This window comes from Meriones unguiculatus, chromosome 11, assembly GCF_030254825.1.
Source record: "Meriones unguiculatus strain TT.TT164.6M chromosome 11, Bangor_MerUng_6.1, whole genome shotgun sequence".
In the NCBI taxonomy this organism is placed as follows: domain Eukaryota; kingdom Metazoa; phylum Chordata; class Mammalia; order Rodentia; family Muridae; genus Meriones; species Meriones unguiculatus.
The window spans coordinates 9,392,338-9,407,675 of NC_083359.1; the positions used below are offsets into that span (position 1 = coordinate 9,392,338).

Below are 15,338 nucleotides of genomic sequence, written 5' to 3' on the forward strand. Positions count from 1 at the left end.
TACACATGCACAAATTAAAAAATAATAAACGACTCTTTTCTAAGGCAGTAGGGTAGGAACCCTGCTGGTCAGGCTGCACAAAGGCTGGGCCACCTGCACACCGCTGATGGGATGCAGAAGAGCGGAGCAACTGGGGGTGCACACATGCAACCCAGGAATTACATCCCTGGACACTTTCCCCCAGGAAGTCTGCAAAATGTCCACCCAGGGCTGGGGATGGAATTCAGCGGCAGAAAAACTTGCCGAGTGTACATACGGCTCTGTGTTAGATCTCCAGCACCAGGGAGATTTCCCACACACAGACACACACACACAAACCTTGTATATACAAGTGTTTGTAACAGCTTAATTCATCATAGGAAAAGCCTAGAAACAACCCAGACTCAGTGAGTGGACAATCAAAGAAACCGAGGAGCATTCGCACTACAAAAAACTATGAAGTAACCCATGAACAATGTTTAACACACTGGACGGCCTGGATGCGTGTCCAGAGAATTATGCAAAGTGGAAAAGGCCAGTTCCAAAGGCCTACATGCTGTGTGACTCCATTCACGAGACATCTTCCAAACAACATACTTAGAGAAACAGAGAACAAAACGGTGATAGATGGCCCAGTAGAAGGTGTGGCTGTGAAAGGGTCATCTGAGGGATCCTCGGGTTGGGGGAAGTGTTCTATGGCCTCATTATGTCAGGGTCAATGCCTTCGTTACTCTTATCATTTTGCAAAATGCTAACATCGGGAAAAACTGGTAAAGGACACGGAGATCTCACACATGCTACCTGTCATAACTGCCTATGGATCTATAATTGCAAAAGGGAGGCACAAAGCACTCTTAACTAGGTAACATGTGGAATATATTTTTCCTAGATTTAAAAACATATGAAATATATCTCAACATTCATATCTATTTTGGTTTTTTATTCTAAAAGTGTGTGTTTTGGAAAACATTTTCTGAACCAGAAAGGGTCACAAGTTGAAAAAAATGACAGAAATGAGCAAATACTAAAATATAACTCAGAGAGAAAAATAAGAAGCCAAGAATTGGCACATAAAATGTACTCCCAGATCAATGTCCATGAGTTCAAGGCCAGCTGATTCTACACAGAAAATTCTAGACTGCCAAGGCTACATAGCAGGTTCCAGCCAGCGCTATACAGTGAAGCCTAGGCCAAGCAAGGCTACATAGTGAGACCCTGTCTAAAGAAAGTTTTTTTAGTAAATAAAATAAAAATAAAATGTGCCCTCTGTTGATTAACAACAATGAAAACAAGCAAAAAAAAATAATAATAATCTTCATCAGGTCTATAACCTACTAGGTCATCTGAAATTCCTTAAGCAGGATCCGTTTCTCTACAACACTGAAGCAACGGTGAGAGAGTTACAAATAAATTGAGCTGGCCTCCTGGCAAGCACTGGGGCGTGCCGCACCTGAGCCCCGCCCCGTTCCCTGAATGGAGGGACTGTTTTTAATGACCAAGATCACACTCCAGTCTGAGCTACACAGAGACACAGGAGCAGCTTTGCAGGACACGACTACCCTGAATCACCTAGGCCAGCACTCCTTCCAGGGAAGCTACCTGCTCTCGGTAGTTCAGGAAGCCCCTCTTGCTACCCTGGCCGGCACCGTCCGTCTCACGCGCAGCAGTTTCTGCAGACAGGATCTATGGGGAGTCAGGTGCCTGCACATCCTCCATGCTCCTGCATCAGCATCTGCCTTCCTGCTCTTTCTCTTCTGTAGTTCAGGTAAGGCATTAGATTGACTTTTTTTTTTCAGACACACATATGGAAATCATCAGCTTCACTTCAGGATATTAAAAGATGCTTTTACAAAGTGCCCATCATGCAGAAAGAAACTGTGTCACAGTGAGGCCTCAATACAAGGAACCTGCAGAGAGTGGTCCAGGGTTCCTTTGCTTTTGACTGTACTTCATGGAAGGTCATGCCTGGGAAACAGCCACAGCTGGCTAGTAAGAACAATACAGGCTAGGGCCAGTGAACACCGCAGGTAGCCCTCCCGCCCTCTTTCTCCCTAAGATTAAGGAAGGACATCCTGACACAGGTTACAAGGTGGATAGACCTGAGGACATTAGGTCAAGGTATGGCAGAAGGACATATACAGCATGACCTCAGAAACGCTAGAATGGCATACTGATGGGGACAGAAGTAGACTGGTGGGTTAGGGATTGTGGGAAGAGATGTGGAGACAATTCAAAGTCAGTGAAGCCATGGTAGCTAGCAGGAGCTTGAGGAGGCAGCTGGTCTCACTGCCTCTGCAGACAAGAAGCAAAGTATTGGATTGGAAACACAGCCCAGCAGTTAAGACCTAGCAGTGTATACACATACAGGAACAAACACTCCAGAGAGAAACAGAGACAGGTTAGATAAATAAATCTTTTAAAATGACAATAAAAAGCGGAAAGTGGTTAATGGGGTTAATGGTTGTGTTCCGTGGTTTTCCCTTTTTATGCAGTCCAGAACCCAAGCCCAGAAATAGCTTGGCCCGCTTTTAGGGTGGGTCTTGCCACTCAATTAGCCAATCAAGATGATCACTAATGCCTACAGGTGAACCTAATAATCCCTCAAGGGTGTGTCCTGTCTCCTAGGTGATTTTAGATCCTGTCACAAGAATTTTAGATCCTGTCAAATGGTCTTATCATAATTTGAACGAGTAAGTATAGAAAACTGAAAACACTGAATTTGAAATCAATGTTTTATCACAATAATAACATTCATGAATAAGTGATCTTTCTGAAATTATGAAAACAACAAGCTCATTTGTACCACTGCTATCTCGAAGACTTTCCAGATGGACTATGACCTTTGACCTGCCCCACCCTGTTCGCTCAATCCTGCACCAGCGCCCCTTAGAGCTCAGAAAGAACTCATTCTGAGGGCTCGTCCTCGGGCTGAGCTCAGATCTGTGCCTGTGCAACTCTGTTTGCACAGGTGGTGGTGCACTCGCCACCGTTGCCACAGCTGCTGAGACGCGGGTGGCCTGCGACCTCCCTCTATCCCGCTCTCTTTTCCGGCTGCTAAGGGGATGGATGCCTTCCACTCTCCACATTCCTGTAGCAGGGCCTGGTCCCTCTGCTTGTTGTCCACTGCTGACCTCAGCCAAGCTCTTTACCGCTGACATCCCTGCCTCAGCCGCTCTTCCCGTGGGCGTATTCTAGGTTTTGGCTCCCCGTCCCACTCAATTCACCCCCAAGACCTCCACCATCATTTTTTCTCCACCTGCTCCTGCAAGCCACCATGCTCTGGTTCCCTCTAAGCCTCTGTGGAGGGTCTGAGCGCTTCCTGAATGTGCATGAAGAGTCCTGTCTTTCCTGTCTGTCTTTCCTGTCTGTCTTTCCGATCTGCCTTCTTTCCAGAGGGATGTAGCCTCATAGGACTACAGTAGAGAAAAAACGGGGACAGCACCCAGTAAGCAGGTCAGCATGGGGAGCAGTGGATCTACAACAGAGGAAGAAAATTTGGGTTCCACCCTGCAGCAGGAAGAACCCCAGTATCAGACTCAGGCTCTCGGGAGGGGTGATGAGCAGAGCTACCTGCTGTGGGGGAGGGGCCAGCACCGGTCATGTGTGTGTGTATGTGTCTATGCAGTCAGCCAGGATAGGAATCACGGGTCGGACCATTTCACTACAGACTAATGACATGTGTCCTGTGAGGTCATGGATACCTTGTTGGAAACAGCCTTAAAATGTAAACACCAAAATAAGGGGGTTTAGTATCTAGCCCTTGCTGGCTGGCCAAGAACTCACTAGGTAGACTAGGTAGCCTAGAACTCAGAGAGATCACCTGGCTGTGCCTCCCAAGCGCCAGGATTAAAGGGGTGCCTATTCTGATCTTGGAATCATGACTTTGTCCTTTAGGACAAAACTCTAAGATGCCTAAGATTCTGTGAGCAGGGGAGTGTAGCTGGATCGAAGCAGTGCTTAGCCTTAATTTCTATTCAGCCTTTAGAAAGTGTTGGTGCCAGTTTAAAATGGTGGGGTTATTTCCAGTCCTGCATGTATGATGTGTGGGATCATCAGTCAGAGGCACAGGAGCACAGGACCCTCCTGGTCTCTCTCTCTCTCTCTCTCTCTCTCTCTCTCTCTCTCTGTCACACACACACACACACACACACACACACACACGCGTCTCATCCCTCTGAAGCCCATAGGACCTTTCCTCAAGAGCCCCACTGCTACCATAAGCAGAACTCTGACTCCATGTGCATTGTGTAACCTGCCAGGAGACTCTCACAACCCCACCCACTTATAGGGAAATAACTCTGCAGAACAGGGATCAGGGCTTCAAAGAGCTATGATCACAGCAGCACAACTCGAAACAGCAGAGAGGAAGGAACGGGCGGGGTGCCCATCCATAGATGAGCAAACAGGTGAAAAAGAGCTTATGCCGGAATAATACCTGGCTTTAAAAGGAAGGGGGTCCCGACACATGTGGCAACACGGATGCTGGTGAGGACCTCATAGAATGAAACGAGCCAGCCGCAGCATGCACTGTGTGATCTCACTCTCAGGAACCGGAATAGTCCATGCAGAGAGCACAGAACGGGAGTTGCAGGGGCTGGGTGGGCTGGATGTTTGATGAGTGCGGGGCTTCTGTATGATGAAGAGACCCGGAGAAAGATGATATGAAAGCTGTTTGCCACACTCATTAACCTTAAGGCTATGGGGGGTGGGGGCTCTCTACACTCACTAACCTTAAGGCTATGGGGGGTGGGGGCTCGGTGGTAGAGTTTGCAAGGCACAGCAAAAACAAAACAACTGCAATGACATCAGTGAAGGGGGTGGACGGTGTTCTTAAAATTAGCTAGAAGAGGGTCAGCAAGGTGTCTCATTAGGTAATCGCACCAGCCACCAAGCCTGATAACCTGAGTTCAATCTCCGGGAGCCACAGGGTAAGAGAAAACTGACTCCCATTGTTTGTCCTCCATCTCCGCACATATGCTATGAGAAATGCATGCACATGTTCACAAAATAAATGAATACGAGGTGAGGTTTTAAAAAGAACATATAACAGATAATTTTATGTGTGTTTTAGTACAGTTTAAAAAAGGATCAGAGTGTAGTGGTGGCACATGCCTTTAATCCCAGCACTCGGGAGGCTGCTATGAGTTTCGCTCAGCGTCCTTTGCGGTACCTGGGAGTGGGAATCAATGAGTCTCTGCCCACAGGGGAACTCCAAGGCAAAGAGTGGTGGGTACAGGGAGCAGGCCACCTCAAAGCACAAGGGAGGGTGGGCAGTGACAGCGGACACGGTGGACAACGCCAGAAGAAACGGGATAAGGTCTCCAACATTATACCTGGTAAGGAATTTAAGATGAAATTTATGTAATTAAAGGATGGTAGAGCATGCTTGTAATCCTGGGCCTTGAAATGCTGAGACAGGAGGATTTCAAAGTCAAGGCAAGCCTGGGGTTACATACTGAGTTTCAGACCAACTTGAGCTATGAGCTACATAGTGAGATCATGTTTGTGTGTATGTGTTAAGCTAATAATAATAAAAACACACACACACACACACACAGTCAAGCAGTGGTAGCACACGCCTTTAATCCCAACAGTTGGGAGGCAGAGGCAAGTGGGTCTCTGTGAGTTCAAGGCCAGCCTGGTCTACAGAGCTAGTTCCAGGGCAGCCAGAGAAATATACAAAGAAAACCTGTCTCAGAAAAAGGAAAAGCAAGCAAACAAAAAGAAATGAAATAAACAAATAAAGAAACAAACCAGGGCAGTATATGCTGGTTGGCTTTACCCTTCAAAATCTATCCAGACCCCCCTGCTGCTCCCAGCTCCCAGCCTAGCCCAGAGCAGAAGGATTTGCTTCTTCATTTATGACAGCATCGAACCATCTGGCCTCCCCATCCCACCCGTCAACAAGCAGCCGAAGGATTCCTTGGGAAAAGACCTTAGGGACTGTCCGTATCCCAGCACATCCCCCCTGCCTGCCTGCCCTGCTGCTGGTTCTTTTGCAGCCCCCTCCTCTGCTCCCACACCATACTGGACACTGGCCGGCACCGGCGCTCCAGCTGTCAATCCTGCCACAGTGGTCCCGCCCAGTCACCATCCTTCTCCCTTGGTCAAGTCCTGCTCAGGTGACTCAACGAAGTCTCCGTCCTGGAATCTTTTTCCCAGAACAGTGCCGAACATGGAGTAAGAGTTCAAAGATTGTTCTATTAAAGAATCATTATTTCTGAAGTCAAGAGCCCCTCACAGAACCAAGACTCCAGCATATCAGTATTTTGGACAAGGCTGCCACCTGGTGGCTATATTCTGCCACAGCAGGATCGTCCCTGCGTCCAGTTGACTTGAACGGCACAAGCACTCTAAAAATGCCTTACTCTGCAGTCTGCATCACACATATAAAGAGCACCTCAGGGAGAAGAGGAAGAAGACCCGGCAGACTCAGACCCACAACAGAAAGTCCAAAAGTGAGTGCTCAAGGCGGACATGAGACGGGCAAGGCTGATAGGAACCACAGCCTGTGTAATGGTTCAGACCCCATGAAACAGCATAGAGCCCTAACTAAGTCTGTCTGAGAAAGAACTACCAACAGGTTGGAGACAACAGTGACTGAGGGGAGGCAGGCAGGGCAGCAGGTGGCAGGGGAGCAGGTGGCAGGGCTGCAGGTGATGCTTCAGATGGCAGGGGAGCAGGTGGCAGGGAAGCAGGTGGCAGGGCTGCAGGTGATGCTGCAGGTGGCAGGGGAGCAGGTGGCAGGGGAGCAGGTGGCAGGGCAGCAGGTGATGCTACAGGTGGCGGGTTCAACCTAATGGTTGCTGCATTGTTTATTATTGTCAAAGTGAACTCTGGAAGTGCCTGAGTGCCGGGGAAACTGGACACAGTCTTTAAAAAAAAGGGGGGGGGCTTCTGGGCAGCTCATGCTTTCCAATCTAAGCAGCTCCCATCCACCTGCCTCGTGCCAATTATTGAATCGGTGTTAAATATGAGTCTGAGGTTAAGACTGAGCACGCAGAGGGGCTTGAGCTGTGATACTGGCTAGTTGCGGGTTTAGAATCACAGTGTGTGGCAAATCTAAACAAAGGAATGAAGGGCGGTGCAGGTAATAGGCCAGTGAGGGATCTGATCACATGAGACACACATGAACGGTGTCTGCATCCGTTAGTGGCTCTCCTTCTCCCCGTGACAAGAGGCCGACAGGGAGCAACTTAAGGGAGGAAGGACTAATTTTGGCTCATGGTTTGAGGGTGCAGTCCATCATGGCAGGAAGGCACACTGATGGGAGTGTGCCCAGGGTGGCCACACTGCATTCAGGAAGCAGAGGGAAGGATGCTGGAGTTCAGTTCACTTTCTCCTTGCCCCCCTTTTATTCAGCTCAAGACCCCACCACATCTAGGTGTTTCCCAGGTTATTCCAATCCAGTCATGTCTGACCATGAACACTAACCATTACAGTATCCCATATATGTGGATCCCATATATGTATGCACATGTACATATACATGTACACACACACACATGTATATGACAGTTTTTAAAATAATTAACTTGGAGTCTCTGACTTCCTAGAATTCAATGCTTTCCTTCACAGGTGAATTTTCAGAGAATTGCATTAAGTCTTGCCAGCATGTAAGGTGACACCCTTCACACAAGCATCTTACCTGCTCCACCATCGCCCACCTCCCTGTGACTTATTTTTGTGAGGAGAATGAGATGAGATCCAATTTTACTTTTCAGAGTTATCCACTTTTAATTTAACTTACTTTATTTAGCATCTTTTTTTTTTTTCCAGTGCTGGAGATTGAGCTTAGGGCCTCTTACCTGCTGAACTAGAGCCTGATCCTGAGCCACACACAAACAGGTTCCAACTTGACATAAACCTCCCTTACCCTATACCTGACGTGCTTGTGGACTTGCCTTTCCCCACGCTGCCGCTGTTTGCTGCCTTTATCCCTTTGACTGCTCTTCATCAGAATGTCCCTGGGATGTCACTAGATCAAGCCTTCCCAGCAGCAGGCCTACTGAGCCAGGCAGGACCCTCTATCCACTCTATCAGGCTGTCCTCTCTATCCACTAGGTGGAAGTATAGCCAACCTCCCAGTCAGGACATCCAAAATGTCCTAGCTCTGGTTGGCTGCTGCCTGTCCGCTCCCTTCCACGTTGATATGTTAATTAGGATGCAAATGAATTGATGGAAATACTTAGGCACCCTTATTACATTTAGTATGTAACACTACCAAATTTAATCTTTACTATATTTTAATCTTTCTGTCCCAAACCCACACATCTCCTTCCCATTTATTCACAAAGACATAGATGCGTTCTTCAAAAAGATTTCTCTTAATATATAGGCTCTTGCATAACTCAATTTATTGCTAAGTGTTCCTTCCACCTTCCATGTCCTTTCTTATATAAGATCATTTCTTCCAATATTATATTTTCTAACCAGTCACTGATCAGAGAACTATCCTTTTTTTTTTTTTTTTTCTTTCAGTCAAGGTACCATGTAGCCCAGGGTGGCCTTGATCACCTGCTCCTCCTGCCTCTACCTTCAGAGTGCTGTTTGCTTATTTTCTGAGGTGAAGCCTCTGTCTTGCTTAACTAGCCTTGAACTTGTGGGCTAAGGACACACTCCTGTCTCCGAGTATCTGGGGGCACAGGCGTGTGTTGTCACATGAAGCCAGAAACATACTTCTTTGCTAGAAGTCGCCTCCACCATAGTCAGTCAAGGGTGTGTTACTAAACCAGAATGGTGGCTAATTCTGACAGTTCCATCTCCCACATCTCTCCAGACGGCCACGTGGCTTTTCTTTGGCCTCTGCTTTGCTGGCAGGCTACATATCCATAGCAATCACCCACTGGCTCATTTTCTAAAAGATTCGATTTTATTTTGTGTGTATGCATGTTTTGCCTGCAGGCATGTCTGTGTGTCAACGCGTGTGTAGTCCCTGTGGAGGTCAGGAGAGAGTGCTGGATCCCTTGGAACTGAAGTTACAGGTAGCTGTGAGACACCACGTGGGTGCTGCGAACTGAGCCTGGGTCCTCTGGAAGAGCATCCAGCGCTTAAGCACTGAGCCACTTTCTACGCCCCTTAGGCTGTCTTAGCTGGCACCAATCCACGGCTGTGCTGCCTGATCCCGTCCTTTTACATTTGCTTGGACAGCATTTGCTAACGTTTTAATGTCTCATTTTGGCATTAATATTGAGAATAAGGCTGGAATTAATTTTTTAATTAATTAATGGCATCTGTTCATTTTGGAATCGGTAGCAGAGGCTTGCTTGGCGAAAATAAGCTTTACTTTCATTTGCTGTATTCAGTATGAATTCAGTCTTCAGAACAGCTAAGTCACCATATAGGGACAGGGGCCTTTCCCCCCCACAACCAAAATCACATTCAGTGTTCACATTCAACTTCCTGGAGGCTGAATAAATTAAAATGTGTCTTTGGAATGTGCTGTTTTGTGAAGTGGGAAGCAAGCGGAAAGCGCAGCTCCCATCACCACCCATCACGAGGAAGATGGGCCTTTCCACGATCCATGGCCGACCAGTGCTTCCACCAGACAGGACGGCCAGGTCCCTCCTACCTGGGTTGCTCCGCAGGCGGCTCTCGGTGAGCTCCGAGATGGCCCCGGACGTCGAGGTCTTCTTCATGCGCACCGTCCCCGAAGAGGCGCTTCCGGGTTTGTTGAGCATGTCCTCACTGCTGGCCCTCTTGAGCTAGAGAGAAGAAGGACAAAGACACAGTGAGGAAGTCTATCCCACCAGAGGCAGAACAGCAGGGACCGCGTGAAGAGGCAAAGGCTCCGCCCCGCATGGCGTGCAGCAGCTGATGGCGGACAGAGGCGAAGAACCACGCTTATCCCGGGCAGGAACCACACTCCGCCTTCAGCGAGAAAGTCATGGGCTAAAGACATTAAAACACGCCTGCTGTGTGTGCTCTGCCATGCTCGAGGTCACGCTCTGGTCACACAAGCATGCGTGCATCTCACACACACACAGACATGCACACACACACGTAAAGTGTGAACGGAGCTGCTTCCCACCAGCCCGCAGAGCTTTCAAGGGGAATGCTTATTTCCCCTGCGCCTACAGTGAGGAATCCCAGATGAGAACGGTTTTTTTGTTTTGTTTTGTTTTGTTTTGTTTTGTTTTGTTTTGTTTTGTTTTGTTTTGTACTGAAGCTTTCCCAAGATGGACATGAGGACAGCTGAGGAACCTGCCATCCTTTGGAAACAGGGCGCCCGGTCTCCTCATTTTATGGCTAGTGTGGGTAGAGGAAGCACCCAATCTGGTTACTGCCTTAGTTCTTCCTCCGTTTGTGGCTTCGTTTCCTGGTACCCAGAGGCAGCTCAGCACCCACCCAGGTTCCTGGCTAAGGAAGATCCCCGTGAAGGTAAGCTCAGGTGTTGCTATGGTATGTGTACTAAGTACTCACACTAGGGACGCAGGGGGACTTAAGCTGCTGGGCACCCGAGCTCACAAAGGAAGAGGTTTAAATACCTCGCAGATTAAGGGGACTAAGAAATTCCTCTCCACTTAAGAGAGATGAGAGAAAACCTCACCGCCACTGCGACAAAAACCGGTCTCTCTCCGTTGTGGTCCTCAAATGCAAGCAACTATCAATTATGGCGAGCGTTTATTTAATTGCACACACCTGACTGCATTTTTTCTTGAACTCTACACCAACTGCCATGTTGCTGCGGCCCCAGGCCGAGGCAGGCGTTTACAGAGACTGTGGTAATGTTTAGAGCAGCCTGTCTGTAGAAATCAAGTGGGACTTGCTTAGAAATTTATCTTGTTTGGTAGCGACATTAAACTAGAGCAAATAAAGAGTCTACGGTGACACCTTTAATCCCAGTACTCAGGAGGCAGGGGCAGGCTCATCTCTGAATTCAAGGCCAGCCTGGTCTACAGAGAGAGTTCCAGGAGAGCCAGGGCTACACAGAGAAATCCTGTCTCAAAAAACAAACAAACAAACAAACAAAAAGAGAGCCCCAATGTCCACACAAAAAGCACAGCAACAGTCCTAGGAGAACAGAGACAGGTGGATGGACGTCTGGAGCCCATTGCCAGCCAGCCTGGCCAACTGGTGAGCTCCTGGTTTAAAACGACTTTCTCAAACTATAAGGAAGACAGTAATCAAATAAGATGTCTGATGTTGACCTCTGACCTCCCTACACACATGCATGCACACCCACACATGCATACACACCCACACCCACGCACCCAAATGAACACACATATAAAAAAGGAATTTATTTATTTTTAAATGAACCTATCAAAATATTATCAATACGTGATCAACATAAAATGCTTAATGAAGGGGATAGTCTGAGAAATGCAGAGTTAGGTAATTCTGTCGTGGCGTAAACAGCATAGAATGTGCTTCCACAAATGACTACACAATAAGCCATATGGTATACATGGGGAGAGTATATGGAAAACATGCATATGTGTATATGTAAAAATAGATAGTCTTTCTGGGGTCACAATAACAACACAAGATTAAATCAAGTTCAAGAGAAAGGACATGCTCAGGAGATGCAGTCAACAGCACCTACACTTCTTTCTCCGTAAGCAGGTGCGCTCCAGAATAGTTACCAAACACACAGAGACCAGAAACACAGCTGGTTATCAGCGTTTGAAACTTTATCATACCAAACAGACAGCTGGGTGTGCCATTCCCCCACGTGACTGGCGAAGCAGGCATGCAAACATATTACCACACACACATGAGGAAGGTACTGTGCTCTGACATTACAATGGCCACACCACTAGGCTGGAAACTCTTCTACTGTAATCTTGTGGCACTGTTGCATGTGTGTCCGTCACTGGCTGAAGTGTCGTCTCATGGTTCATGGCTGTCTATTAGTGAGCTCTCCTGCAATCTTTGGTATTTGCTCTTTAAACCTGGCTTAAGAGCACATCTCCATTTGAGCCGGCCACATTCTAAGGGCTCCAGTGCCAAAGGTGCCTCGTGGCAATCATACTGGGAGCGTTCTACGGGAACTATCACAGAATACTGCTTGGGTCTCAGGACTCAGACAATGAGCCCACGCTGGACGGCTGCATTCCTTCCAGGATATACTGCTATAGAAGACGCTGGGAAAGCATCCCCAGACAGTCCATAGTTGCAGGGTCCAGCCCTCTGTGCAGGGCCAGCATAAGACCAGCATCTAACCTTGTTTTCCTTCGTTGTTCTCCTTTCCTTCTGTCAACAAATAAAAAATGAACAAAAAGATGACTAGGTCTTCCAAGAGCTGCAGAAGGTCAGTAGGCTAGCCAGATACTTCATGTGTCCAGTGGGCAAGGCTGGGCACCAGAAGCAACAGGCAGAGGTGAGCAGAGACCAGCTCAGGAGTCCAGTCCTTGGCCCAGACTCTCTGAGATGCATTCTTTAACCCTTGTCCCGCAGAGGTATGGGAATCTGGGGAATCACTGTACTGTCATCCTTGGGTGAAGCCAAACTCTACTCAAAAACAGTAGAAAAAAATAGCATCTGTATATAAGATGTAGATTATTCTCCTTGTCCTTATTCCTAAAACAGCATGGTGTAATAGCTGTTTACTTAAAATTAGGTATTATAAGTAATCCAGAGATGCCAGAGTCTAAGGCCCACAGAAGGACTTGCAGGTCCTATGAAAAACATCACACTGTCCGGGCTGCACGCCTGTGATCCCAGCACTCTGGGAGGCAGAGGCGGCAGATCTCCGTGAGTTCAAGTCCGACTTGGTCTACAAACCGAGTCTAAGACAGCCAAAGCTACACAAGAGAAACCCTGTCTCGACGCAAACAAACAAACCACACTGTTTCTGATCAGGCCCCTGAGCACCCACAGCCTCTGGCATCCATGGGAATCCTGGAAGAAGATGCCTGCAGACAGTGAGGTACGACATGAATTTCTTTTCTGTTCATACAAATGCAAACCAATGTTTTGTCGAAGGTAACTAAGTAGATCCTGACTCATGGCCCTGGCCCTCGCTGTGGCTGGAGTGATGTGGCCTGTGGTAGCCATGTGGCCTGCTGTAATAGCATGAGGAGGACTGACGGCAGCAGCCCTGCCCATTCTTCCTGCATCCCCTGCCTTGTTCTTTCAGCTCCTGCAGCACAGCTGGCATGTGGAAATAGGAATTCAGTTCTATTTTGGGTAGATTTGATTCAGTTTCCTATTTGTGAACAGTTAAAGTACCCATGCCCATTTACTCTCAGACAAACATCACATTGACTATATAGTCCAGACAGGGCTGCAGGGATAGGTACTATAGATTCCAACTTCCCTCTCTGCTTGTAAGCTTTCACTGGGGAAGGAAATCTACGTGTTTTTCCGATCGTCACCAGTTCCTCCCCCTGTCTTCTGCTCATTGGAGTTCCAGTGGTCTTCGGCCCACCCTCAGGTGGAAAGGACAGGGCTGGGAAGGTACAGACACAGTTCAGTTCCTCCTACCACCGTTCCCTAGACCTCCTGTTCGTGATATCAGCCCACAAAAGCTCATGGATCAGAATGGACATCAGGAAGCCTGCCACACAAGTGCTTGCTTTCCCCTGACACTTCCCTGTGGAAGAAGCTTCTGAAGCCATTGGAATGGCCAGCGTCACACCATCCTCAGAAACACTCTTATAATCTTTCTTAAATACTGTTCTGACACCCAACCTCTCTGCCTAGCCCAGTCTACTGCAACTCACACCTGGGCACAGCTGGGCAAATGGATGGGACTAGAAAAATATTATCTCGTGTGAGGTAACCCAGACACAAAAGGACAAATGTTGTGTGTTGTCTCCCATCTGAGATTCCTAGCTCTAAACCTTGAGGCATGAGTATAGAATCTAGAATAGCTGCAGAAACCAAGAAAGTAAAAAGGTACATGGGAGGGAGCCAGAAGTGCTGGAGAGGGGAATAGCAAGACACAAGTGATGTGAAGGAGAAAATGGTGGTGAGAAGTCTAACTGAGGAGGAGGGTGGAAGGTCAATATAAGAAGAGGGAGGGAAAAGGGAAATAACATGAAGGGTTTGTATCTGTTACCCTTATATTGCTGTGACAAGACATCATGGTCAAGGCAACTCACAAAAGAAATGTTCCGTTTAGGCTTACGGCTTCAGAGTGTAGAGTCCAAGATGGTGGAACAAAGGTATGGTGGCAGGAACAGCTGAGAGCTCAAGTCTAGATTCGTAAACAGAGAGAGACAGACAGACAGATGGAGACAGACAGACAGAGACAGAGAACACTGGGGGAGGATTTTGAGTTACAGACAGTTGTGAGCTGCCATGTGGGTGCTGGGAATTGAACCTGGATCCTCTGGAAGAGCAGCCAGTGCTCTTAACTGCTGAGCCACCTCTCTACCCAAGTCCATACTTCTTAATCCTTCCCAAATATTTCCACAAACCGGGGGCCAAGTATTCAAACATATGAGACTATGGAGGTCATTCTCACTCAAATCACCGCAGGATGTTTGAATAAGCCATGAGGAATTTCATCCACCTAAAATTACGTATCATATATATAAGTATATATAATATTCATATATATATTATCTATAATATATATAGTTTAAATGAAGTTATGCCATTCGGGCTGATAATGCTTGCCCAAGAGCCACAGACTAATAAAAACAAAAACCCAGTACCAGCCATAAGAAGCCCCCTTTCTTGTTTGGCAGTCAGGGGAGTCCAGGAGACTCTGAAAACAATGTGAGCTACTGCCCTTGCCCTTGGTTGACTCCCAGAGACTGAAGGTAGGTGTTATTTCTGAAGACACTGTGTACTTCAGACACAGGACTCAGAGGAATGCAAGCACAGCCGACAGGAAGCTAATAAACCTAGCTACCTGCTCTGGGTTGGTGAAGTCATGGGTCTTAGAGAAGAACATCCCACCCCCACGCTACCAAACCAGAATTCCTAATTGCCCTGTAAGTATATCCTTTGTGGTGGTTTGAATGGGAATGGCCTCCATAGGTTCTTATGTTTGAACGGTTGGCTGTAAGGAGTGGCACTATTAGGAGGTGTGGCCTTTTTTAAGGAAGCGTGTCACTGTGGAGACATGCTTTGAGGTCTCATATGCTCAAGCAAGGCCCAGTGTGGCACACAGTTTTCCCCTGCTGTCTGTAGATCAAGATGTAGAATTCTTAGCTCCTTCTCCAGCACTGTCTTTTATGATGCCTCAAATAAATGTTTTCCTTTATAAGAGCAGCCATGGTCATGGTCTCTCTTCAAAGCAATAAAACCCTAACCAAGACATCCTTATACCCATAGATAATTATAGCTCTCGATCCTCATAAAATAAATTTCTCTTCGCAATAGACACAGACCATAACCAGTCAAAATGCAGAGAACAACTGGTTGTGGGCATTTCACAAGCCAGAGGATCAAGAAATCTA

General features: G+C 47.4%; 1 protein-coding gene across 7 annotated transcripts in view; it reads right to left on the reverse strand.

The window, feature by feature from the left end:
• The window catches only part of Specc1 (sperm antigen with calponin homology and coiled-coil domains 1), a 250,854-nt gene that overhangs the window by 165,300 nt on the left and 70,216 nt on the right, over window positions 1–15,338 (reverse strand). For all 7 annotated transcript variants that reach the window (XM_021639172.2, XM_060363570.1, XM_060363566.1 and 4 more), the window contains one exon: window positions 9,551–9,683. In XM_021639172.2, the coding sequence (XP_021494847.1) occupies window positions 9,551–9,683 (133 nt within the window). The remainder of the gene's footprint in view (window positions 1–9,550; window positions 9,684–15,338) is intronic.